The sequence below is a fragment of the Eumetopias jubatus genome, unplaced genomic scaffold (assembly GCF_037043125.1).
Source record: "Eumetopias jubatus isolate StellerSeaLion01/CBP00866 unplaced genomic scaffold, mEumJub1_p1.0 scaffold_15, whole genome shotgun sequence".
Taxonomy (NCBI): Eukaryota; Metazoa; Chordata; class Mammalia; order Carnivora; family Otariidae; genus Eumetopias; species Eumetopias jubatus.
The window spans coordinates 61,497,344-61,522,557 of NW_028274821.1; the positions used below are offsets into that span (position 1 = coordinate 61,497,344).

At 51.9% G+C, this 25,214-nt stretch overlaps 1 protein-coding gene across 5 annotated transcripts in view; it reads left to right on the forward strand.

The window, feature by feature from the left end:
* The first annotated feature begins 865 nt into the window (after positions 1–865).
* Positions 866–25,214, forward strand: part of TMOD1 (tropomodulin 1) — an 84,638-nt gene continuing 60,289 nt past the window's right edge. For 2 of the 5 annotated variants that reach the window (XM_028108694.2, XM_028108699.2), the window contains exons 1-2: positions 866–963; positions 20,220–20,385. In XM_028108694.2, coding sequence (XP_027964495.1) covers positions 20,266–20,385 — 120 coding nt within the window. In that variant the 5' untranslated portion in view covers positions 866–963; positions 20,220–20,265. Of the gene's footprint in view, positions 964–9,944; positions 10,011–15,692; positions 15,726–16,259; positions 16,328–20,219; positions 20,386–25,214 lie in introns of those variants that run through there. The other 3 variants (XM_028108698.2, XM_088019208.1, XM_028108695.2) reach the window with 3 other exon arrangements.

The window sequence follows — 25,214 nt, forward strand, 5'->3', positions numbered from 1 at the left end:
CCATCCCAGGACCCCAGGATCATGACCTAAGCGGAAGGCAGAGGCTTAACTGGCTGAGCCACCCAGGGGCCCCTATACACCAGGATTAAAAGGAGTTACATTATTAGGGTCTACCCCACAAGAAACTTACCCATAATAATTAAAACCATACCTTTTGTTCACACGAATTCCTTTTTATGAACCATTTAAAAAATTTAAACAAAGTTTTTGTTTGGGCTTAAGTGGTTTGTTCTGGGAAACATATTAGCCTTTTAAGAAAGTGGGACCTTTTGGTTGTATTTTAAGTCGGTATTTTGGACCCTCCATTCCTGCTAAGTATAGAGAGAATGCATTTGACTCTGTTGGAACTACGTGCTCACAAAATGATCGTTATTAAATCTTCGGCTCACACCAGCCCTAGCTGGGCTGCTGGTAAAATGGGACAGGTGATTGCTGTAGCCAAAAGAGTAAAGGTGCAGCAGCTGCTTGGCTGGCTTTGCTCCATCCAAAGACCTACCGATTCTTATATCCCAGACGCCGCAGGAATGAAAATCCACCCTTTTCCAGATAACTCTACCGCCGCTTACACTCCTCCTGGTACAATTGGGGAAACCAAGACTGAGACTCGGGGCTAGCCACACCCCTTCGTCCGCGGAACCAAGCCTCGAGGCGGCCCGGCCCCTGCCCCGCGCTGCCCACAGCGGACGTCGCACCGCGGTCGGGGACGGTGCGCGGCGCCCCGGCGCCCCCGAGTGGAGGGAGAGGTACGAAGGGAGAGGGCGGTGGGCGGGGCGGGGCGCGGTGACAGCGCGGGGCCGGGCCCGCCCCTGGCTCCCACCCCCGGAGCCCACAGTGCCCGCCCGCCCGCCCGCCCGCGGCCGCCCGGGAGCTCGTCCAGCCCCGCGCTCCTCTCGCCCGCCCGCCGGCCGCCGCCAGCGCCTGTCCGCCTGCCGCCCGCGCTCGCCCCCGCGGCTCTACGGCCGGGTAAGCCCCCCACCCGGCCCGGGGTACCCCTAGCGCTCGCGGGGCTCCCTGCCCCCGCGCCGGGGCCCCAGCCATATCTGGGCAAAATATTCAGCTGTCGCCGCCGCCGCCAAGAGGGACTGAGCGTGGCTCCCTCTATAAATAGCCGCTGCCTCGGATTGCCTCCGGGGCTGGGGAGCCCTGGTCTCGGGGTCCGGAGCCCCGCACTCCCGTCCGCGCCGCTAGGCTCCCGGGGCCCCAGCCGGGGCGCCCTCGTCTCTGGCCCTCGGCGCCGCGTCCGTAAGCGGCAGAAGGAGCCATGCTCTCGCAGAGTGGCGCCGGCGCCGGGGTCCTGGAGGAGCGGCCACCCCCGCCACTCACCACCCGCCGTCCGCTCGACTCCCGCGCCGTGGGGCTCGGAGCCGGCGGGCCCTCTGCTGGGGACAGGTGCCCGGCCGAGCCCGGCACGAGGCGTGGCCCTCCTCCGGCTGCCGAGAGTTTGGGGGTGGGAGTGGGGCGTTCGTGCTCGGTGGACTAGGAACCGAGGTTCGGGCTGCGCCTGTTGGTGGCAGGAAAAGTTTCCCAAACTCCGGGAGATGACGCGGTTTAAAGCGCCACGATACACGCATTTCGTGCCGAGGTAGAGCGGGCAAGAAGCCCCCCTCGCTGTCGCCAACTCACGGGGTGGCCTTGGCGAGCCCCCTCCCTTTTCTGGGCCTCAGTTTCCCCGTTCGTAAGGGCAGGGTCTGGTTCGGGAGATGGAGCTTGGAGTCTGGGCGGTGAGAGCAGCAGGGCGCGCTCTTGACCGCTGGCGCTCCCCCACACCTGTTCGCCGGCTCCGGTCTGGGACGCTGGGGGCACAGCCGAACACAGCTCGGGGCGCTGTGGAAACCGGACACTTTGGCAGTCGCTCTGACGCAGGCCTATCCTGGGACCTGCTAGGGCCCTCGGAGTAGCGTGCGCCGTGTACGTCCAGGAAGAGCGTCCCACGGTAATTATGGGCACCCCTGCTGGGAAGCAGCCACCACCCTTGAGCATGTGACTCAGACAGCTTTTGACCCAACGAACCGCGCAGGACCAGAGGCTCCAGTCCAGCTGCTCCCTGGCCTCAGTTTCCCCATCTATACAGTGCCTCTGATGCGGCCTTGGAGCCACCCCCAGCTGCCCAGCCCGGTCCTGCTAGACCAACCCTGCATGTGGTCTCCACCTTCACCCTCTCAGATTCTTCAGGATGACCTAGCCCAAGTTTTTCCATATTGGAATCACAGACCCAGACCCTAATTCGGGTTCTGGGCCCTCAGACGGAGCACCTCCCCCCCTCGCAAATCCTCATCTTTCTCCCAGTGATGACAGCTATCATGTTCTTTGTCAAGGGCCACAGAACCCCCTGCTCAAGGTCACGTGCTGCTGGACAGGCCAGGAGGCCTGCAGGCTCCACTCGCCTTTCTCCTCTCTTTCCTGACCTTTCCTGCCACTTAGGCAGGTCTTGGGGATCTATGAGTACCCCACCAATGGCCCCTCTCCTTTGATCTGCTGCTGTCCAGAACTTTCCCTTGCTCAGACAATAGCGCCCTCATTCTGAAATTTCATTTTTGTTTGAATTTTACTTTCTATTATATATTTTCTCTAGACCCACCTCAAAGCCTCACTGATAAAGAAGGGGAAATGAAGACAAAGAGAGTCCCATCAGTTTGAGCCGTACAACAAACAGGCAGAGTGAAAGCAGGGAATGTTGTCACTTTGTGTCTTTACTCCCTCTAATGTGCCAATCTTGCAAACACGTTTTTGCCCGTCTTGGCCCCTGAGTTGCTCCCAGCCTAAGTGGAGAGCCAGTGTCCTCTAAAAATAGCCTCCTCCCCACCTTATCAGGGCCTCACACCTTCTCCCTCCTCCAGGGTAGGGCTGCTTCCTGCAGCTCAGCAAAAATGTAAAAACAGGGAGTAGGTATCTCGTGGCAGCTCTGAGTAACAGGAGGTGGACTGACCTGGAGGTCAGGACACCTGGCTCCAACCCCAATTCTGCCACCCGTTTAGAGTGGCCTTGAGCCATGAGGGGGTGGGCAGGATGGTCACCAGGAGACCTGGGGTGAAGAGGGCTCAGAGGTTCCCTTGGAGGACTTGCTAGTGTGAGAAAAGTGAAGTGCCGGGGATGAAACTCAGGGGGGCCCACCCGGTGAAGAGGCGGGAAGGAGGAGGAGAAAGTAGCTTCCCAGGGGCCCAGGGAGGAGAGAGGTCAGCAGTGGCAGCTGCTGAGGAGAGACGGAGGGGCTGAGGACTGGGAAGGGGCCACCAGGATTGGCAGCTGATCATGGGTGACTCTGGCCGGGGCCTTGCTAAGGGCTCAAGCATGGGATCCACCACTGCTTTGCTGGGGCCAGTGACCCAGCCTGTCTGTCTGAGCCTCAGTTTCCTCCTCTGTGCGATGGGGATAATAAGAGCACCCATTTCACATGGGTTTCTTTGGGGATTAAGTGAGATGATGCTGGGAAAGCCCTCAGCCCAAGTGCTTGGTCCCTGCGATGATATTTCGAGCATTAGCAAGAGGAAGAGGCAGGCTCATGGGAGCTGAAGGCGTGGGAACAGAGCCTACCACTCCTGAAAGCTCCTCTGAGAAAGGAGCAGGGAGGGAAGGTAGCAGGAGCTGAGGACAGGCATGGGGGGATGGGCAGGGGAGGGCAGGTGCTTCTGGGATGAGGCTTGTAGGAAGAGGTGGAGAAGGACCCAGAAGACGGGAAGAGGCGGAAAAGAGAATCTGAGGGGTGTGCATATGGGAGGACCGGGGGCCTGCCTTAACCACCTGCTGAGCGTCACAGACTCTAGAATCACCTTCCTCCAGAATCAGGCTAAGCAAAGAAATGAAGTAAAGTAAAATGAAGCCAGTCCTGGCTCAGACCCCTGCGTCCCCTTGGCAGGCTTCAGTATCTGTGAAGGAGGGTGGTGATGGGCCAGGAAGGGTAGTTTGACTCTGCCCAGGAGCCTTGTGACCTTGGCTTGCTTATTTCTGAAATGACATCATCTATCGATGACTCCTGCTGAGTCCAGGAGTCATAATGGCCTTTTCCAGTCAGTGTTTTGATTTTTCAGTCTTACTAATGGACCAGCCAGGCTGCCAACATTTCTAAAGAGGGCAGTTCACTTTTCACTTAAAGCCAGAGCACCAAACAGATCAATTAGTTGGCTGCTCGGAGCCATTATCAGTTTAAAGCCTGACACAGTCCTGTTTCTGTGGGCGAACATGAACCAGAGAGCATAATTCTGGGGCCATTTCCTCTCTTCTGTTTTGTTTTATAAGACTCCTCCATCAGTTAATTGTGAAAGGACCCGACTCTCTTTGCTCCTAATAATGACAAGAGAATGAGCTCACTGGAGTCAACCTAGGACATGTCTGGGAGGTTTTCTTCAATGTCAGGAAGTGCTGGGTCTTTGTCTGATCTGAAAACTAAACAAACTCAAGCATTTCTTCTGTTTCTCTTTTCTTGCCTCCTTTTGTTTTTCTTTCAGACAAAAACACAAATGTGAAATGTTGAAGTTACTGTGCATGGGGATGAGGGGGGGTGGAGGCAGGCCAAGCCCAGGCGCCCACGCGTCCCTGCCTCAGGACATCTTCTCAGGGTCCCCAGCCGAGCAACTGCTCACCCTGGGCCTTCTCGGGCGGTGACCCCCTGGCCCTTCCTGGAGATAATTCTGTTGTGGGATGAGTTGTGGCCACTGGGGTGTTCGCCCTCCATGTCCCTGGGAACTGAGGGAAGGAGCAACGCCTCTTAGCCTCACTCAGCCCCCTTCGTGGACTCATCTCCTCTCATCTCTTAAATGTCAGTGCCACTCTCAGCCCTGTCCTCTTTCCGCCCCATACCCTCCTACCGTCCCATTCACGCCCAGGGCTCCAGCCACTGGCCATAAACTCCAAATCCCAGATTCGTGTGTCCGGCCCGGGCTGCTCTTCTCAGCTCTAGGCATCTATGACTCCAGCCAATCAGACAAAGCCGGAAGGGCATCCCAAAAGCACTTCACACCCAACAGGCCTGACTCAGGCTCATCACCCACTCTTCCTCCAGTGGGACTCGATCCCAGGACTCCGGGATCATGACCTGAGCCGAAGGCAGTCGCTTGACCAACTGAGCCACCCAGGCGCCCCAAGACATCATTTTTATTAAAAATCTACAAATGAATTCATTTAAGCCCTGACTCAAAATCCAGGGCTCTTTCTGGGTTTTTTTGTTTTTGTTTTTTGCTTTTGTTTGTTGTTAATGGAGCATGTGCAGGACACACAGATGGAGCCTGATGGGGTAGGTGGGGGGGCATGTGGGGGAGGTGAGGCAGGGACCCTAGTGATGGGGCACGTGATTGTGGGGAGGGCCTGTGGCAGGCACATATGTGGCCACAGCATGCTGGTGAGGGCAAGACCCCAGAAACGGCCTGTTGCCCGAAGGTTTGGGCTGAGCAGCCCTGGGTAATTTCCATCTTCTGCTACCTTCCCTCCTTCTTTACATTCTGGAGAAATTTAGGCCCAGATAGGGCTTTCAAGCCCAACTGCCCAGTTCCTGGTCAGCCTAGAACCTCTCCGCAGACTCCTGTGTCTCATCGCCTTTTCCGGGCATGCTGCTTACAAGCGAGGCATCTGTGAGCCCAGGATGAGGGCTCCCGGTGCTGTGGTGGGAACCCGGATGCCTCCCTCAGAACCACTCAGAAGATAAGGGCGGAGGGAGCCCTAAAGAGGGACTTCCTCCTGGCAAACCCAGGAAGATTTAAAAAGTCAGATTGGAGGACAACATTGTATGCATTTGTTTATGGTTTTATACTGCATTCCATTTACACCATTAAAAGGGTTTTGAGATCGCTTAAAATAAACCTGCACAAGCAACATAACTGGGAAGAACAGAAGTTTTAAAAAGACAGGGAAGCAAGCTTGAAAATCAGGATTATGAAGCCCTGAGAACCTGATGGGAGCTCAGGGCCTTGCTCTTAGCTTTTTTTTTTCTGAAAAATGAATATACCTGTGCATGACAGTTCATCACCACATGTCACCTCAGCGGGCGGGGGGTGGGGGCGTCTCCCTGAAGGTTACTCAAAAGCCCAAGTTAAGAATGCCCATCACAGAATAAGGGGAGGAAATTAGGCCAGCTTCTTGGCTGAGATGGCAACTGTTTCTGGACACCCCAGACAGCTCTGGGATGAATCATGACAGCCCAGAGGAAAGGGACACGAGATGAACTGGGGGGCGGTTGGTGTCTGATGAAAAGAACCCCAGTCTTTAAGGAGAGAGAGGTGTTTTCTGAGCCCTCCTTCTCAGAGCGTACATCACAGTGGAACACTAGGTAGAAGGCAGTTGTTGTTTTTTTTTTTTTTTTGAAGATTTTGTTTATTTGAGAGAGAGAGACAGAGACTGAGTAAGCATGAGCAGGGGGAGGAGCAGAGGGAGAGAGAGAGACAGACTCCCTGCTGAGCAGGGAGCCTGATACAGGGCCTGATCCCAGGACCCCGAGATCATGACCTGAGTCAAAGGCAGATGCTTAATCAACTGAGCCTCCCAGCCACCGTGGGAGGCAGTTTAGCATTGGGCTTAAGAATATGGACTTTGAGGCCACCTCCCTGGGTTCAAATCAAAGGTCTGCTTATTACTAGCTGTGTAAATTCAGGTAATTTAAAACTCTCCATGCCTCAGTTTCTCCTATAAAATGGGGTTGTTGTGGGGATCTGTTTCCCCATCTATAAAGCAGGGGTGCTGTGGAGACTAACTGAGTTGTTATATGTGAATGTTTAAGACCGCGCCTGGGATATGGTTAGCATCACACAGCGTGAGCTATGATAGGAAGGCAGCTGGGGCGGTGATGATGCGCACAGTCAGACAGAATCTTGTCTGGATTCAAATTTCAGCTCTAGTACTTACTAGATCTGCGACCTTGGTCACTGTATTAAGTTATATCGCAACCCCCCGAAGTCATGTCCACCTGGAGCCTCGGAATATGACCTTATTTGGAAACAGGGTCCTTGCAGATGTCATTAGTTAAGATGAGGTCTTACTGGATTGGGGTGGGCCCTAAATCCAACGACTGGCGTCTTTATAAGAAGAGGAGTGGACACAACGCGGGGAAGAAGGGCCTGAGATGACAGAGTCAGCGATGCAGGGACAAGCCGAGAAATGCCAAAGAGCATGGGCATCACCAGGAGCTAGGAGAGAGGCGTGGGACGACAGATTCTCCCTCAGAGCCTCCAAAAGGAGACAATGCTGCTGACAGTTTGGTTCCCATATTTTGACATTCTGAGTTGCAACAGAGCAAATTTAAGCCACCCAGTTTGTGGTGATTGGTTAAGGCAGCCCTAGAGAGCTGATGCAGTCAGATTACTGCAGTTCAGTCTCTTCATCTGTAAAATGGGAATAAAAAAGTACCTACTTCATAGAGTTATTAAGATTGCATGAAATAATCTGTATAAAGAGCTTATTGGGGACGCCTGTGTGGCTCAGTCAGTTAAGCATCTGCCTTTGACTCAAGTCATGATCCCAGGGTCCTGGGATCGAGCCCCGCCATCAGGCTCCTTTCTCAGTGGGAAGCCTGTTTTTCCCTCTCCCTCTGCCACTCCCCCTGCTTGTGCTCCCTTGCGCTCTCTCTCTCCCTCTGTCAAATAAATGGATAAAATCTTTAAAAAAAAACCTGCTTAAAAAAATAAATAAAGAGCTTATCACTGTGCCCATTATGCAATATGTACAGAATAGCGGTTGCTATTATAAGGTACGGTGACATACTGGGTATAATAACCCCGAGGCTGAGGTTAATAGCATTCTACTGTATGTCTGCATTAGAATTTATATACCCAGTGCCTTAGGGATGAACTGTGATGTGGTTCCCAGTTTTTTGCTAATATAGATAATAGATGACTTGTACATATATCTTTGTACGATTCCCTGAATAAATGAGTAGAATAAATTCCTAGAAGTAGAATTGCTGAGTCAAAGGGCGTGTGCAATTGGGTAGATATGGCTTAACTTGCCTTGAAGGAAGGTAAACCAATGTGAGCCTCTCTTCTGTGTGACCGTGCTGGTCTCCCCCACATCTTGTGAACACTGGGAATTCTCAGGCTTTTGCATCTTCCTCAATGTGATGGATGAGAACCAATGGCTTATTTCTTAATTTACGTTTCCATAGTTATGAGTGAGCGTCATTATCTGCTCATAAGATTTTTAGCCATTTGTATTTTTAGGTGAATTGCCCATTCCTTTCCTCTTTTTACATTTTCACTGGGCTGGTTTTGTTGTTGTTTTGGTTTGCTTTGGTTTTTTGGTAGGACTCTATTAAATTAATTAGCCCTGTGTTCAATGAGCAGCAAATGTTTTCCCCCACTTGCCATTTTCCTATGGCATTGTTCATGCTAATTTTCATATTGGTTTTTCAGAAAATACAAAAACGAGTTTCATAAGCTGGACCTTGTGTTAACACCTGCTGTGAGGCAAGGTGACGAGTTATGTTTGTAAAATGGAAAATGAGCAAAGGACTGGCCACAGGCTTTTCTATTAACTTTTTTAAAAAAGACTTTATTTATTTATTTGAGAGAAAGGGAGAAAGAAAGAGAGAGGGGGCACGAGCAGGGTCGGGGGGAAGGCAGGTCTACCAATGCTTTTGATTTATGGCTGGGAAAGCCGGGAATAATGCTGGGCATTCATTCATTTACTTAGCAAACCTGCCCTCAGCACCTGAGAGGCACAGGCTTTGTGTCGGACCACAGGAGAGAGATGCTTGCTCCCAAGTCGCTTTCAGTCTTGCGGACAGAGGGGTGCAGTAAGACAATGTTTCTGACGGCCTCTCCCATTTGTACTAAGATGTCTGGCTTGCTAGAACCCTTTGCAACTGGGAGAAAGATGACATGGAAGAGGCTGGGCCTGGTGAGAACTCATGGTGTTTTGCGATGGGGAAGTTGCCGGGATAGGTGGGGAGAAGGAGCCCCAGAGCAGACTGGCCTGGTATGCAGGCCGGCTAGGGTCAGAAGATGGTTTCAGAGCCCTTTCCCGGAACACTGTTGCTTACAGTGATTTGTACAGTGACTCAGACACTGTGATGACCTCAAGAGATGCAAAATGAAAATACACACTGGTGCGTGCACACACGAGCACGTGGCCTTTCTAATTTAAACCACTGGACAATTTTGACTGACATGTAGACCTTTGAGACTCCATGTGTCCTGGGACAGGGCTCGTAGCAACTGCAGAGGGAGACAGGGTCAAACCCTGTGCTTAGTTTCCCTGCTTTTTCAGCAGGTGTTTTCCTGTATGACTAAGAGAATGAGATCAGCTGGGGGGAAATAAAAGCAAACAGGCCAAAAAGCAAGTCTCTTAAAGATAGCTGGTCTCTGGGTCCCCATCCTCCCCACTCAGTGGCCCCAAACATCTTTCCTAATTGAATCAGGCCTTAAATTTCATCTTTCACCTCCCGAACAACCACCATCAGTGGAGACCTCAACTGTCTCTGGAAGGCCTCATCTGGGACTCTGTCATCCCTGCTCACATGCCTTTTGTAACCCCTCCCCACTAGCTCCTGAATCAGCCCAGTGCATCTCTGGACATTTTTTTTACTGTTAGAAAGTTCCTGGCACAGATCATAAGTCCACGTCCTGGGAATCTATGTCGTCTGCCCACCGGGGAACCGCAGAGCATGTCTGTCCCTCCTTCCCAGGGTCAGCACATTACAGGTGTGAAGAGTGTGACCATGTCTCCCCTGGTCCTTCAACTGTTCTTCATGTGACACCCCACTCCTCTTCTCTGGACTCAGCACCACTCATGAGCAAATGTCCAATACACAGAAGAGGTCACCCACATGGCCAGTAGGTATATGAAATGTACTCAGCATCATTAATGAGCAGGGAAATGCACAATGAGATACCACCACCCACCTGCCATCATGGCTAAGGCTAAGATGAAAAGTACTGACCATACCAAGAGTTGAGGAAGATGCGGAGCAACTGGAACTCTCATACATCACTGGTAGAAATGTAAAATTGTGCAATTACTTTCAGAAACGGCTTGACAGTGTCTACTGAAACTAAATGTACGCTTACTCCGAGCCAGCAATTCAACTCCAGGTATGTACCCAAGAGAAATAAGTGATTATTTCTACCAAAAGACGTTCGTTGCCCTATTTATAATTACCAAATACTAGAAATAACATAAATGGTCATTACCAGTAGAGTAACTAAATTATGGTATAATTCATTTAATGTAATACTGTGCATCAGTGAAAAAGAATGAACTGTTGCGAACACACAACACGGGTGAATCTCCCAGATGTGATGTGCGTGAAAGAAGCCGGACATGAGAACATACCCACTGTGTGTTTTCATTTATGTGATGTTCAAAAACAGTTAAAGCTCACCTGTGGTTTTCAAAGTCCCTTTGAGGGAGATGGACCAGGAGGAGGTATATGAGCATTCTGGTGGGCTGGAAATGGCCCGTGTCTTCCTCTGAGGGGTTTTTACATAGGGACAGACATGGAAAATTCAGGGAGCTATACTCTCAAGACTTGCACACTTGACTATATATAAAACCAATGCCTTATTAAAAAAGAAAAAAGCCACCCCCACAAATGAAAGAGTGGGGGCCCAGAGCTGAGCTCCAGCATGAAGTTGAGCAAGACCACCATTGCCTTGCTTCAGCCACTGTACTTTGATTAATGCAGCTGAGATCCCACCATGACCTTTGGGGCCAACACCTCACACCTTCGACTTACAGTGGGTCGACGGTCACTTGAGAATCCCTAAATCTTTCTCATGGCTGCTCAGCCATGTCCACCCATTTCGTGCTTGTGGGGTTGGCTTGTCGGGTCTCAAGCGTTGTGGGACAGAGAGAAGGGGAAGGAAACCAGCGATCTGAACTGTGTCGTCCTTTGTCTCATTCCCTCTGTACGGCACCCCTTGAGAGGTGAATGTTGGGCCCTCACTTTAAAAACAGCTCCATGAATCTCAGAGGCACTGTGTGACATGACCAAGGCTGCCCAGCCAGATAGAGCCGGTCAGGGGCTTGAGCCCAGATCTGTGTGACCCCTCGTCCAAGCTTTGCCTTTCATCAGGCTGACCCGAGATGAGGCCCCATCTGTAACATGGGGCTTGTGGCCTAGCTGTACCCACTCGTGGTAGATGGAGACACCATGCGTGTGACATGGCCCCAGGGATCTCTGTGTGAGTGTTACCTCCCAACTTCATTGTAAGTATCCTGAGGGCCAGGAAATAGCTTAACTTCTGTCTGTGCCACAAAGGCTCCCCCAAGCCCGCACATAGTAGGTTCTCAGTAAATACCCAATGAATTGGGTTGTAGAAACTGAGATTCAGAGAGGTATAGCAACTTGCCCAAGATCACACAGCAAGTCCTCAACCAACAGAACTTGTAACCAGATCCCCTGACTCCCATCACAGTGCTCCATCTGCCATTGCCCAGTGGGACCAGCTTCCCGTAGACCGCAGGGACCGGAGATGCTAATGGTTTGAAAGATACTGAGGGAGGAAGGAAAAGATCATCTGAGGTGAGACAAGGCTGAGTCTGGCCCTGGGGCCTTCAGGATGTGTGTCTCAGGGAGAGGGCTGGGGACGGGTTATAGGTGACACAGTTGCACAAACCGTACTTTCAGGAGGACGCTGGGCTTGGGTGAATGCTCTGCAGATACCTCTCTTAAAATTCTTAATTTTACCTTTGGATTTGTGTTTTTAAGTGAAGTCCCATGACCAACAGAGCACACACCAGGGCTTAGAGCTTTGGCCCACTCGAGGCTCCACCTCCTGTTGCCTCTCCTCTCCCTGGGGACAGGTTCTTAGACCCCAGCTGCCTCCCCTCCTGGGGCCCCCAGATCCCGCCAGCCTCCCTGGGGATCTCTGGTGCGTGCACTGGCAATGCTGAAGGACAGGCCTCTCGTCCACCCCGGTCCGGGCACCTAGCGTCCCAGCACAGAGGTCACGACACCCTCGGATGGCTCATCTCTGTGTATTGGGGTGGTGGCCCCCTGTGGGACGGGGAGATGCCAGGCTCCACCGTCTGGCCCCTCATCAGGGCAGGGTGTGTGTATCCTGCTTCGGGCAGGAGAAGGAAAGTGGCAGCTAGTGGATTTGGCATGCGTGCTTTGTGTCGCAGCCCATGGGCACCTGTGTGATCCAGAAGTGAGACAATAAGTAAGAAAGCACCATGACACATTGAGAGCAAGATCGCAAGAGAAAAAGGTAAAACTCTGTATGTTGGTATCTTTAGTGGTACTTTTTCCCTGATTTTGAACAGAGGACCCTACGGTCTTATCTTACACTGGACCCAGACCCAGCTAATCCAGCAGCCAGCCCCACCGGGGAGGATGTTTCCCAGGGCCGGGTGGGGGTTAGGCGGCAGGCGAGGGCTCCCTGGGGAAGCAAGATGGCAGGGGACGGGGGCCCAAGTGGCTGGGAAGCTAGGTGACAGGTACACGGCACCCTGAGGCACACTCACCCCTCCAAGTGCAGGGGGCGTGGAACCAACCGCAGGCCTGGAGGTGGCCGAGGCTTATCCGCCGCAAAGGTCTCTGCACATTGCGTGGCGATTGGTACGATTCTTGCATCACATTCTATGACCCTGTTCTAAAACCCGAACCTTGAAGAAGTTAAGCCCCCCAGAACTTCCATTACCTGCTGTCTGCCCCTTCCGCACCCTACCTGGCAGCCCCCACCCCCCACCAACCAAGGGCCGGTTGACTTTCTCCCCTTGTGGGTCACTGGCCCGGGATGGAATTTTGTCATCCGCCCTGCTCCCTGGGCCTGTGTCCCTGACCGAGCTGCGGTGACGGGCCCTCACTCTGCGCCAGGCCCGGCTGCACACTGAGATGCGGAGCTGGTCAGGGGGTGCTGCCCACCAGGCCCAGCCAGTGGGGGAGGGGACAGGGTGCTGAGGGGCCTGGGTGCACAGTCTTCCCTGCTCCCTAGGAGGCTGTGCGGGGGGAGGCGAGCCACTCCAATAAGGAGGTCGGGATGCTTCGCTCTCTGGAGGGACTGTGCCTCCAGCACTTAGCAGGACTGCCGAGCGCATGAGAGGACAGCCGGGAGGACTGAAATGTCAGGGGTGGTCGGGGCGAGTGGTCTGGCACAGCTGGAAAGGGAAGGCCTGGGCTGGATCAGAAGCTGGGGAGGCCCAGAGGCCACCAGCTCTCCAATGGCCTCAAACCCCAGGCTGAGGAGTTTGCTGTCTGTCATAATGGGGCCTTCCAAGGTGGCTTTCAGCTTGGGAGCAGCATCAGAACTGATGTTCATGAAGATCGTTTAGAGGTTGAGCTGGGTGTGGATGGGAAGGTAGGGAAACTGAGGCAGGGAGAGGTTGGGGGGCTGTTGTGATAACATAGATTTTAAAAAGGCAAGCCTCATGGAAACGGAGAGGAGGGACACATAGAAAGGTTGGGAGAGAGGTAAGCTTCTGGTCCCCAAAGGACAAATACGGTAGGATTCCACTTAGATGAAGTACCTAGGGTAGTCACCTTCACCGGGACAGAAGCAGAGTGGCGGCTGCCGGGGGCTGGGGAGGCAGGGCGGGCAGGATGGGGAGTTGGTCTTAACGGGGAGAGCCTCAGAATGGGAAGATGAACGAGTTCAGGAGTCGGGTGGTGGTGAAGGCTTCGCAACAGCGTGACTGTGCTTCATGCCACCGAACTGTTTTCCTTAAAAAGGTTTAAGTGGTAAATTTGATGTTATGTGTATTTTAGCACACTTTCAAAAACAGTATAATGTTTAAAAGATAAGAGAGAAAGCGAGAGAGGACTGGCGGGCATGAGGACTGACCAGAGCGAGGGGAGTGGGAAGGGAGAGTGCAGGCGGCCCCGGGTGTGACTGGGGCTGCGCGGACGTGGTCACCCAGGTGAGGAGACGGTGGCGGTGGTGGGCCGGGGCCCACGCTCAGCGTTGGGCGTGTGGGGCCTGCGGGACTCCAGGAGTGCCTGGCAGGAGCCGGGGCTGGAGAGACTGGCTGAGAGTCACCAGCTTATCGCTGGTAACCGACCCCACACAGGAGAAGATGAGAAGGCCCAGGGGCAGCGTGAGACGTGAGGAGAGGGCAGAACCCAGGGGATGGGTGGGCCAAGGAGAGTGAATGCGTCATCAGGGAGACTGAGGAGGAGGGGCAGAAAGGAAGGAGGGAAACGCAGAGAGTCTGGGCTCTCGCAGGCTGCAAGGAGCAGGGCTCATTCAGCGGGCCTGAGTGCGATGAGGGTTGTGTGTGGGAGAGAGGGTGGGCCCCCCAAGGATCGCGGGAGGATGGGGTTCTCATGGGAACCCAGCAGGAGCCACAGCAGTCCAGGCCTGAGGGAGCAGGGCATTTCTGGGGACACGGTGTTCTCTGTCTCTCCCAGTCCCATGAATTCACCCTCCTCTGAAGACTCTTACTCCCCTAAAAGTCTCTTCCCTCATGGCCTCCGCTTCCACATGCTCATGATGGTCTCCTCATCCCCAGCTTGCCCTGCCACCTGCCTCAGTTTCTCCTTGTGTCCCTGTTCAGTGCTGTTGTGGGTTGAATTGTATCCCCCCAAAATTTGTACCTGTGAATGTGAGCTTATTTGGAAATAGGGTCTTTGCAGATGATCAAGTTAAGATAAGGTCCTAAAGGTAGGCCCTAATCCAGTATGACTGGTGTCCTTATATTAAGGGGACATGCAGACACAGACAGGTACACCACCAGCTCAAGGCTAAGAATGCCTGAGGCTCCCGGAGCTAGGGGAGAGACGTGGACCACATTCTCCCACAGAGCCTTCAGAAGGAGCCAGCCCTGCCAACGCCTAGATGTTGAATGTCTAGTCTTCAGGACTGAGAGACAACAATTTCTGTTGTTTAAGCCAGTCAGTTTGTGGTACTTGGTTAAGACAATCCCAGGAATTAATACAAATGCCAAGAAATAAAAGCTCATTCACCCAATTCCAAGCCACCTCATGGCTCATTGACTAGCCGATCAATCAGTTGCCCTTGAGCCAGGCACCCACTTTGTCCAATCAGCTGAGAGGAGGTGTCACATGATATAAAGCATGGCTGCCCCCAGGGGTGCCTAATGAAGGAGGGCAGTGGGGAGACAGCTCTCTCAAGAGGAACAAGGGGCATCTCAGGCACTCTTGTGTCCCTGAAGCCAAGGGAAGAGAGAGGTGCAGGCTTCGGTGATGAGGGATCATGGCCTGAAATCTCTTTGACCAAAATGTCTTCCAAAAGAGAAGGACAAAGACATGAGAAGATTGGGTATGAAGAATCGACTTTGTAAATCAGCCTTTCTTTAGCCATCATCAGGCTGTTCACTGTGGCTGAAATAAGAAGATGGTATAACTGGAAAAATATTCATTTGAATTTGTGACTCAGCCCCTCCTGACCTCAGGGAAATGCAGTCCATAAATCCAGACACTGCTGCAGCGCCTCCTTCCGGAGTGTTCCCATGGGGGCGGATGCTGGAAAAGCCATTAGCAGAAGTGACTGGACCCATTTCCCATGAAAGATTTAAAAGTGCCCTTGGTACTCCGAGAACTTCCCGGCCTCAGAGCTTTCATTTCTGAAGCTTCCTGATGGATGGCCTCAGCTCTTGACCCACTAATTTTTACTTTCCAACCTGTCTAGTTTTATTTCCTGGCACAGCTTGTAAATTCTGTTTTTTCCTGTTGAACCGCGGTCTAAGGCTTCTGCTGTTGAGAAGCAGGGCGGCCAGATGCTCCCGCTGGGGTACCACAGACACAAGATGTGGAAGACTCAACGTTAGCAATGTGTCTTACATTTCTTGAGCCACCCTTTTGTTTTTCTTACCAGCTCTTACTCAGGACTCGATTTATAAAGCAGGTAAGAGAGGAACTTCAGGCTGGCCTTCCTGGGAGCCTCACCATCACCCCCTTCCTGCTGCTCCCTCCCCGTTTGGGTTCCCAGCCCTCCCAGACCTGGTCCCCCTCTTTCCATTTGAAAGCTGGGAAAACAAAAGATCCAAGAAGAGAAGGGACTTGCCCAAAGGCCCAAGGACACTAGACCGAAACCCAAATGTGCTCATTCTCTACTAGCACACTTACCAGGCACAGGGCTAGGCACTGGGGACACGAAGACCAATGAGACATGGGTCCTTCTCCGAGAGGAGTTACAGTCTGCTGAGAGGGCATGGGGGAGCGGGAGGGGGATGGGAAGGCGACCCCAGTAGCAGCAGCAGGGGGGCGGCAACCTCAGAGTCATGGCTAGTGTTTGCTGAGCCTGTGTTGACTGCACACCAGCGTCCGGCTTTGCCCCTGCTCTGCTCGTGGCCACCTAACCTTTACAACACCCTATGGGGGGAATAGTACCATTACCCTCTCACTGTTCAGTGTGATTGGCAACTTTTTATTTCCGCAGCTGAATCCCCCTTTCTTCAAGGGAAATCTGGCACGGAGCCCCAAATAAACACATCAGGCAAAACCAAGGTGAGCCCCCTCACTCAGCCTTCCCTACGTAACCCCCAGCAGGGACCCTGGGGGAGCCTGAGGTCTCCCTGCACACGGTTTAAAGACCACCCATCTGATGCAATTTTTGGATGGCTCCAAGAGACACAGGTTACAAGCAGAATTTCCCCGTCCGCTTACGCTCATTGTACAGATGAGCAGACGGAGGCCCAGAGGAAGGGAGGGATTTAGCAAGGGCCACCTGGGGAGGCATCACCACAGCTAGCGCTCCAACCGGAGTCTCTGAATCTCAGCCCAGTGTCCACCCGTGGCACCTCTTTTATTAGGAAGCGGAAGCCTTTTATTAACAGCTATAAAACACCATCCCTTCCGAGGCACATTTTAAGGTCGAGCTTGCCGTGGGCTCGGTGCACATGGTTTTCACGTCCCTCCCACCCCTACCCCTCCGCACCTCCAGCTCTCCACGTCACTGACCCCAGGAGGAGAATCTTGCTTTAGAGAAGCCAATTCTGGGAGCCAAGTAGGTGAGTGTGGCTTGAAGCTGACAGCTTCCTAGTTGGCCTTAGGAGCCCTCCGCTCCTCTCAGCGCATTGAATGTAAGGTCTCATCGCTCCCTAACATTCACGGAACACTTGACATTAGAAAAGGCTTTTAAATCCTCTGAAATGGGATTTTTGAATTAACAGCACCTTGGAGTGTATAAGAGGAACATTAACTTCCCTTCCCTGGGTGTACTAAGAGGGAGACTCAGGAAAGTTAATGATTTTACCCCTCAGGGCGGCATCTCTGGAGGTGGCCCAGCCCTCCCTCCTTCAACGGGCCCCAAAGTTGCCACCTACTTCTCTCTACTTGTGTCTTCGCAGCGGCTTTTCCTACTCCTCTCTTCCCTTGTCCTGGCTCATCCCTTCTGCAGGCTCTGCCTGTCACTTTTTTCTAAGGATTTTAGTGCATATCATCTAGGAAATGAGTCGGCTGGCAAAGACAGCAAGCATGGGAAGCTCCCCGCGTCCCAAACCGGTCCCAGCTGCTTCTGCCCCCAAGTCCCCCATCTGGGGTGAGTCTGAGTGACTCCCTCATGTGACCCAGAGGTGAGGCTAAGGCTGTTACCCAAACTTTGCTTCGTGGGATTCCAATTCCAGGAATACTTTCTCAGAGACATGGTTTCATGGTTAAAGACCAGGGAAATTCTGCATGTAACCTATTTCTCCTGGGGGCACCCAGTGTGTGGAAGCATACCCAGAGTTTTGAGAAGTCCTGCGGTCTCAGGTACTGTGGAACTTTGGATAACCCAAAACCCGTTTGATTGCCCAAAATATGTTTTGCAGCTCATTCAGAGGTGTCTCTGTGAGTTAGTTCTGGTAAATTCACTAGGGTCCCTCTTGGCTATAGATGCTCTCCTGGTTCCACTCAAGAAAAGCCAAATTAGGTTATTCTCTGAGAGCGTTCACAGAGGGTTTTGTTTGTTTGTTTGTTTGTTTGTTTGCTTGTTTTCATCTATACCAGAGCATTGTCAGCTGCTTGTGCTTTCTTTGGAAGTAAATAGAAATGAATCAAGGGGGACCCGTTTATGGTCTGAACATCGCATTCTTGGGGTCTGGGTAAAGGAAGACATCAGGCCGAGCCAAGCCATTCTTAGTCAGATGGATGGCACTGGGGTTTTCTGTGTTTGGGAAGTGAGTGCTTTCTTATCAGGCCAGCTGCCATATTTCTCCTACACATATGCCGGCACGTGCACAAACGTGCATTAATAACACGCACCTCTGCTTTCTGAAATGGAGGCTTTTCCTGTTAGCTGATGAACTTTTTTTTGTTTAAGTGCACTAATTGTTTTTAGTTAATAACTATTCCAGCTGGTTGACTGATTAGCTGGTTGTCTTTTCCTAGCTTTCCTTTCTCTCTATGCTGGAAAATCCCATCAGTCCTGTCACAGAGGAGCCATGATGTGTGTGTGTGTGTGTGTGTGTGTGTGTGTGTGTGTGTGTGTGTGTGTGTGTAGGGATCTAAAAACACAAACTGCTGATGAAGGAGATACTGACTGTATCCTTTTGCTGCGGCTGCCATAACAAAATACCACAAACTTTGTGGCCTAAACAACAGAAATGTATTGTCTCAAAGTTCTGGAGCCTCAGAGTCCAAGATCAAGGTGCCAGCAGGGGTGGTTCCTTCCAAGGGCCATGGAGGTCTGTTGCAGGCTTCTCTCTCAGCTTCTGGTGGTTTGCTGGCAGGCTTTGGCGTTCCTTGGTCTGTTGGAAGCATCACCCTGATCTCTGTCTTCATCCCCACATGTGTTCCTGTGTGTGTCTGTCCAAATTTCCACTTTTTATAAGGACGCCAGTCATGTTGGATTGGGAGCTCACCCTGCTCTAGTAGGACCTTATGTAAATTGGACGAGTTATTTCTGCAGTGACTCTATTACCAGGTAACGGCACATTCTTACTTGCAGAGCGGTGCTGGCTTACGGAAATCCCGGGGCCCAGAACTTCAACAGATGAATCTGAGGGGGCTCAATTCAACCCATAACACCAATGCTGTACACAATAGTGTATTCCATTCCACAGCATCAAAGGAAGTCCTGAGCTGTTGCCTCACTATTTAGCCTGTCAGCTTCAGAAAGGAGGGCGAGGGTGGGAACAGGCTCAAACACAGAGATGCTGGCAGCTTCTGCAGCAAGCTGACATTTTCCAAGAGGAGAAGAGCCCACGGTCTCCTCAAGGCTGTCTGATGGGATAAACAAAGACAGGTAGAACTGCCATTAGGTTCATTTCAGTAAAAAGCATCCTGTTGCATGTGTGGCCCCGGGTTGGGCCCTGGGGGGAGGGGGATGCAGCAAACTGACACCCTGCCCGGGGGGGTGGGGAGGGTCACCACAGGAGATGGATGTGAGCTGAGTGGAGGGGTGTGGGCCCAGTGTGAGGGTCATGATGAGTTTTGCTTAGTGAGGGGACATGGAGGCTTCACAGCGGAGGTGATGTGTGAGCTGGGCTTGTCATATTATCAACAGTTTTAGTCAAGAGGGAGGACAGAGGGCTTAAGGCAGATCAGGGTACATATGGTGGTTCTAGAACTTTCTAGTAGCATGATTTGCATGAGTCACTCAACCTTTCTAAGCTCCATGTCCTCCTCCGTAAAATGGGGGTAACAGGGGCACCTGGGTGGCTCAGTTGGTTAAGCAACTGCCTTTGGCTCGGGTCATGATCCTGGAGTCCCAGGATCGAGTCCCGCATCGGGCTCCCTGCTCAGCGAGGAGTCTGCTTCTCCCTCTGACCCTCTTCCCTCTCGTGCTATCTCTCATTCTCTCTCTCTCGAATAAATAAATAAAATATTTAAAACAAAATGGGGGTAACAACAAATATCTACTCAGAGGTTAAATTAGAAAATCCCTGCGACGTGCTTAACACAGGGCTTGGATGTGGTGGTTAACGTTAGCCATTATTGCTGGCTGCTTTTTGTGAGGCTTGACCGAGATGTTGTAGGCAAAGGACCTGCATGCAGCAGGTGTTCAACTGATGCTCCTCCTCTTACAAAATCAGCTTTGGCAGAACTTCCAGCTTTCATGTTTTCCATCAGAACATGGAGCGAAGGGTGGAGGGTTGTACAGAAAAGCATTTGAACGACTTGAAGAATAAAATAGTTTTCGAGCATTCATAAGCCATTTAGAGTCCTCTGTTTACTTGGAATTAGTGGCCGTGCCAATATAATCAATGACAATTTATTCAGTCACATGCCCTCAGGACTTTCACCTTGCACAGTTTTATTGGAGAATTAATCCAGCTTAGTAGAGTATCCACTATAGTAGTTACTATCCTGACGATTCATAGAACATGCCCGGCCACCATGTGAATGCCAAGCATTGATTTGCTCTGAGAGAGAAAATCCAAGAAGGGTCTTTCTAAGATCTTTCTCTTTCTGGTAGGTCATAGATCACAGAAACTCAGAAGACAAGCACCAATTCTCTTACCATGTCGTACAGACGAGAACTAGAGAAATACCGTGACCTGGATGAAGATGAAATCCTCGGAGCCCTCACGGAGGAAGAGCTCAGGACCCTGGAAAATGAGCTGGATGAGCTGGACCCTGACGTGAGTAGGCACTAAAAGGGGACCATGTCATCACAGGTGCAGGGACAGCAACCATTACCACATGGGGGAGGGACAGGGGCAGACTTCCCGTAGCTACCACTTCCCGTTTCCTTCTATGGCAGTGACACTGGAATAACACTGCCCTTGCAGGTGTGTGTGTGTGTGTGTGCACGTGTGCGCACACACACGCGTGCATGCATGTGTGTTTGTCGGGGTTTTCTAGAACAGCAGAATCAACAGGATGTGTATATAGGGAAGAGATTTATTGTAAGGAATTAGCTCACACGATTACGGAGGCTGACAAGTCCCAAGATCTGCAGTCAGCAAGCTGGCAACCCAGGAGGGCTGGCAGTGTGGTTCCCGCTTAGGTCCAAAGGCCTGGAGAACCAGCGGAGTTGATGGCGTAGTTTCAGACTGAAGGCCGGTAGGCGCAAGACCCAGGAAGAGCCGATGTTTGAGTTTGAGTCTACAGGCAGGAGGAAAACCAATTACCCAGCTCAAGGCAGTTCCGAGGGTCAAGAAGGTCAAGATTTTTGTTCTATACAGAACTTCACCTGACTGGATGGGGCCCACCCACATTAGGGAAGGCAATCTTTTTTTTTTTTTTTTCAGTTTCAAATGTTAATCTCATCTAGGAATATCCTTACAAGCACGCCCAGAAAAATGTTTAACCAAACATCTGGGTACCCCGTTGCCCTGTCAAGTTGACACATAAAATTAACCATCACAAGTCTACTCCTCGTCCACGTCACACCCATACACATCTGAAGTCTTACTTCTCTCGTTATAAGGACAGTAACGAGGTCATGAGAGGAAGGTAGAGTCCAGAAGAGGAGGTGCAGTCCTTGACAGTCCATAACTTAAGTACCATGCTATAAAATTAGTAATACTTAGATACTATAATATAAAATCAATACCTCTTATGTTACATGATAAGAGAGTAAGGGGGGGGGAAACAAAGATACTTGCTACACACACACACACACACACACGCACACACAGAAACATGTTCAAAACAAAATGAGGAAACACTCATGACAATTATAGTCTCTGTTTCTCTAACAGGTCACATGGTTGCAGCTGGTATTTATAACTACCTTCTTCCACTCCCCGTTCTGTATTCCCTTTGCCTTTAGCAAGCACCTTGTTGGTCACGAGTCTTCGCCTGGTTGGTTGACTCAAACCTTCATTCCTGAAGGGTCTGGGCCTGTAGTAGCCCTGCGTGGATTGGGTTGTTGTCATTTTCCATTGACTCCAATCACAGGACGTGGTGCTCATAAGAAGCCCCTCAGCAGGGCGCCTGGGTGGCTCAGTTGGTTGGGCGACTGCCTTCGGCTCAGGTCATGATCCCGGAGTCCCGGGATCGAGTCCCGCATCGGGCTCCCCACTCAGTGGGGAGTCGGCTTCTCCCTCTGACCCTCTTCCCTCTCGTGCTCTCCATCTCTCATTCTCTCTCTCAAATAAATAAATAAAATCTTAAAAAAAAAAAAAGAAGAAGAAGAAGAAGCCCCTCAGCAGTCTCTGGATTGCAGGCAGATGCTCCCGTACCTCCGATGTGGGGCAGTCGTCCAATTCCACATCAGTCACCTCGGCCAGTACAGAAATTCCTTCTCTGCCCATTGATTCAGTGGCATAAGGAGCCCCGAGTAGCCAGGCGGGAGTCTCAACGTCCAGTCCAATGGAGTCAGTGTCGTGTCTTCTGGCAGAAACATTCCTCCCTTTGGGACTAAGACCTCTAGGCTAGAAGAGCATAAGGTCACAAGGCCAGGAAGCAAAAATGCTTCCAGTGGGTCACTAGGGGTAGCAGTGAGGCGGGCCTCTCCCATTTCTACCTTTGATTCCTGGACCCATGAATCCCGACCGGGGGAGAAACAGCACGAGATGCTGGGCGTGGACTCAGAGCAAATACAGCCTTCTGGAGAGTCCTGCCCCAGCCCCACAAGGTATTGCTCCCTAGCAGGCACTGTAACTGTCTGCAAAAGCAAGCTCGCCCGTTCTCTCCAGCTAGCTGCTGCAGGGCCGTGGGGACCCTGTGTCATGGAAGGAATTAACTGAGGAATAAAGGGCTGCAAGAGTCCCTTTCACTGGTGGGATGTGTCTTTATCATTGCCTTTCATAGTTGGGACATGTAAGAAGTGTGTTTAATGCTCAGAATTGGCCTCTGCAGTCAGGATGACAGGATCAAGCAGCAGGAGGCTCCCTGGTCGAGCCTGTGGTTTGGCCAGCCTCCATGGAGCCGTGAGCAGGGCCGAGAAAGGGATTCCCAGGTGGCCTGCTAGACAGGGGCCTGCATCTTCTACCCAGATCCCCAGGTCAGTGCTCAGTCCAGAGAAAGTACATAATGAATATTACTGAATGAAGTGAATTTTCCATTTTATATATATTTTTAGTTAAAAATGGAACATTTCACACCTTTCTTTGAAAACCTGTCATTGCTCAACTGTGGTTTAACAGTGAGCCATAAAGAAAAGAACACCACTATACCATTGCACTAACCCTCAAGTAATCACAGTTAGTGTAGAGGGAGAAATGCAGGACTAGAGCTTAGATGTCCCAGCACCAACCCCGGCCCTGTCTCTTACTCTCCATGTGACCTTGGGCCAGTCCCTGTCCTTCCCTAGGCCTCAGTGTCCCCATCCATGAAATGATGGAGTTGGTTGGTCCCTTCAGGGCTCAGCTGCCATGAGCTTATAACCTGGCCTTATCTCCAGATTCAAATAAATGTCTTCTTTCTAGAAAACCCAGATTCCTAGGCTAGGGGTCCTGGATCTTAGGCCCCGTAGAATGACAGATCCCTCTTGCTATTCATGACTTCCCACTGCCCAGCCAGAGGAGATGGATCCTCTGATGAAGCTTTACTCCAGGGCTTTGGAAGGCAGTGTTGGTGCGAGAGCCTTGGGTCTCCTCCTCCCTCCCCTGCACCCCTGCTGCCCGGAAGCCTGGGCTTCAGGAAAAACAAGCACCATAGGCAAGGAATAACCAAGCTCCCAGCTTTATTGCTATGAGGTGATTCTGTTCTAATTCGATCCTAGACCACTGTCACATAGAATTACACGAACAGGCAGCTTTAAAAAGTGAGAACCAAAGGGGGATTAGCTACTTTTGTCAGCTCAGTAAATATGGCGTAGTTGCCTGCCGGGTGCCAGGCCCTGTGCGGGCCACCACAGGGGAACCTGGCAGGGACCCTGCCCTCCTGTCAGTCGGCTCAGGCCGGGGAGTGCAGGCATGATGAACAGCGTCCTCAACGGGCACAGACAGGGAGCTCAGGGAGACGATTGATTCTTACTGGTAGAGGCTTCACAGGGCAGGTGATTTGGGAACTGGGCCCTGGGATTTTTCTGAGTCAAGAATAAAAACAAAGAATTCTAGGCCAAATGGAGGCCATGAGCAAAGGCTCTCGTACGAAAGGTAACCGGGGACAGCGGTAATTAGAATCTCAGTGCAGTTTCTGTGGGGCATTAGATGACCTTGGAAGGAAGTTTCGGCTGGATAATGGTGGAGCGGGGGACATGGGATGCACGGCCACCCAGAGAGTTTAGACTTTTCTCCGTAGGCCTGAGGAATCTTTGAGGGGCAGTGACTTGGTGGGCTTGCTGGTTTCAGGAGCTCTGAGGACAGATGGACCAGAGGAGGTGCCAGCGACATGGGTGGGAGGCGAAAGGCCCGGCTGGTGGTGGGAGAGTTCCTTTCTGAAGCTAAGGAAGGGCCCTGTCCCTCCCCGCAGACTTTCCACCACATTGCAGACTCTTTCTGTCCCCAGGGCAATGAAGTGCAAGGCCTATGCCTCTGGCCTTCTGGCTGTTGGAGTTGTTCCCCTGCAGGGGGCGGGGATGGGGTTAGATGAAGCTGTGTCTGCAAGTCAGGCAGGTGGTGCCAAAGGTCCTAGCCAAGCATCAGACCTGAAGGGGGCAGGGGGCAGGTAGAAAAGGCCTCTCAGGACTGGAGTATAGCCCCTACCTAAGGCCTCTTGGGGCCCCAGCTGGGAGCTCTGTTTCAGCTCTAACCTGGCAAAGGGCTCCCCCAGTGCCCCCACCCCAAATATCAAGGTCTCTGGCCTTGGTAGCAAATTCCCTCTCACACAGCCAGCACCCCCAGTCCTCCTCCCAGAAGATCAGCAGGAAGGTGGGAGCCCACTGGAGGGACGGAGAACCTGGGGCCCAGAAAGCTAACTTGCCCTGGTCACAGGACCAGGGTGTGGAGACTCAGATTCCAGACAGGCTCCGAGTGCTCTCTCAGCTTCCACTCTGGCAAGAAGAAAATAAATGTGCTTTTGGATTTGGAGGAGGGTTGAGCAATCGAGAGACCCGTGATTCTCATACCATTGTGATTTCAAAATGGACGTTTTCAAAGACCCCTTTCTCTCTAAGTTCAAGAACGAGGAAAGAGAAGTCAGAGAGAGGATAGGAGAGAACAGAGACCAGTGGGGTTGTTTTGTGTTTTTTTTTTTTTTTTTTGTCCCAGCCACACAATTGGCCCCTTCACGGAGATGTCTCTGTTACCTGATTTGCAAGTCAGTGTGTGAGTTTTGAGAAGATCTAGGGGAACCTTCGTACTTTCTGAGAGCACAAACATTCCAGCTCAGTTTCACCTGCCCTTGGCCCGTGTTCTGAGGTCAGCACAGGGAGAGGCCAAAGGTATGCAGACTAGGAGAGGTCTCGATGCCAGCCGTCTGGGAGGAGCACAGGAACCAGAAGAGTCCATGCCCCCAACTTTGAGAGCAGGAACTGACCAAGAGAGGGGAAGGAGGTTGCTCTAGGTCACGTGTCCAAACAGAACCAGACCAGGCCCCAGGTCCGCTGCCCTGTCTGGGACACTCTATATGGCTTCTG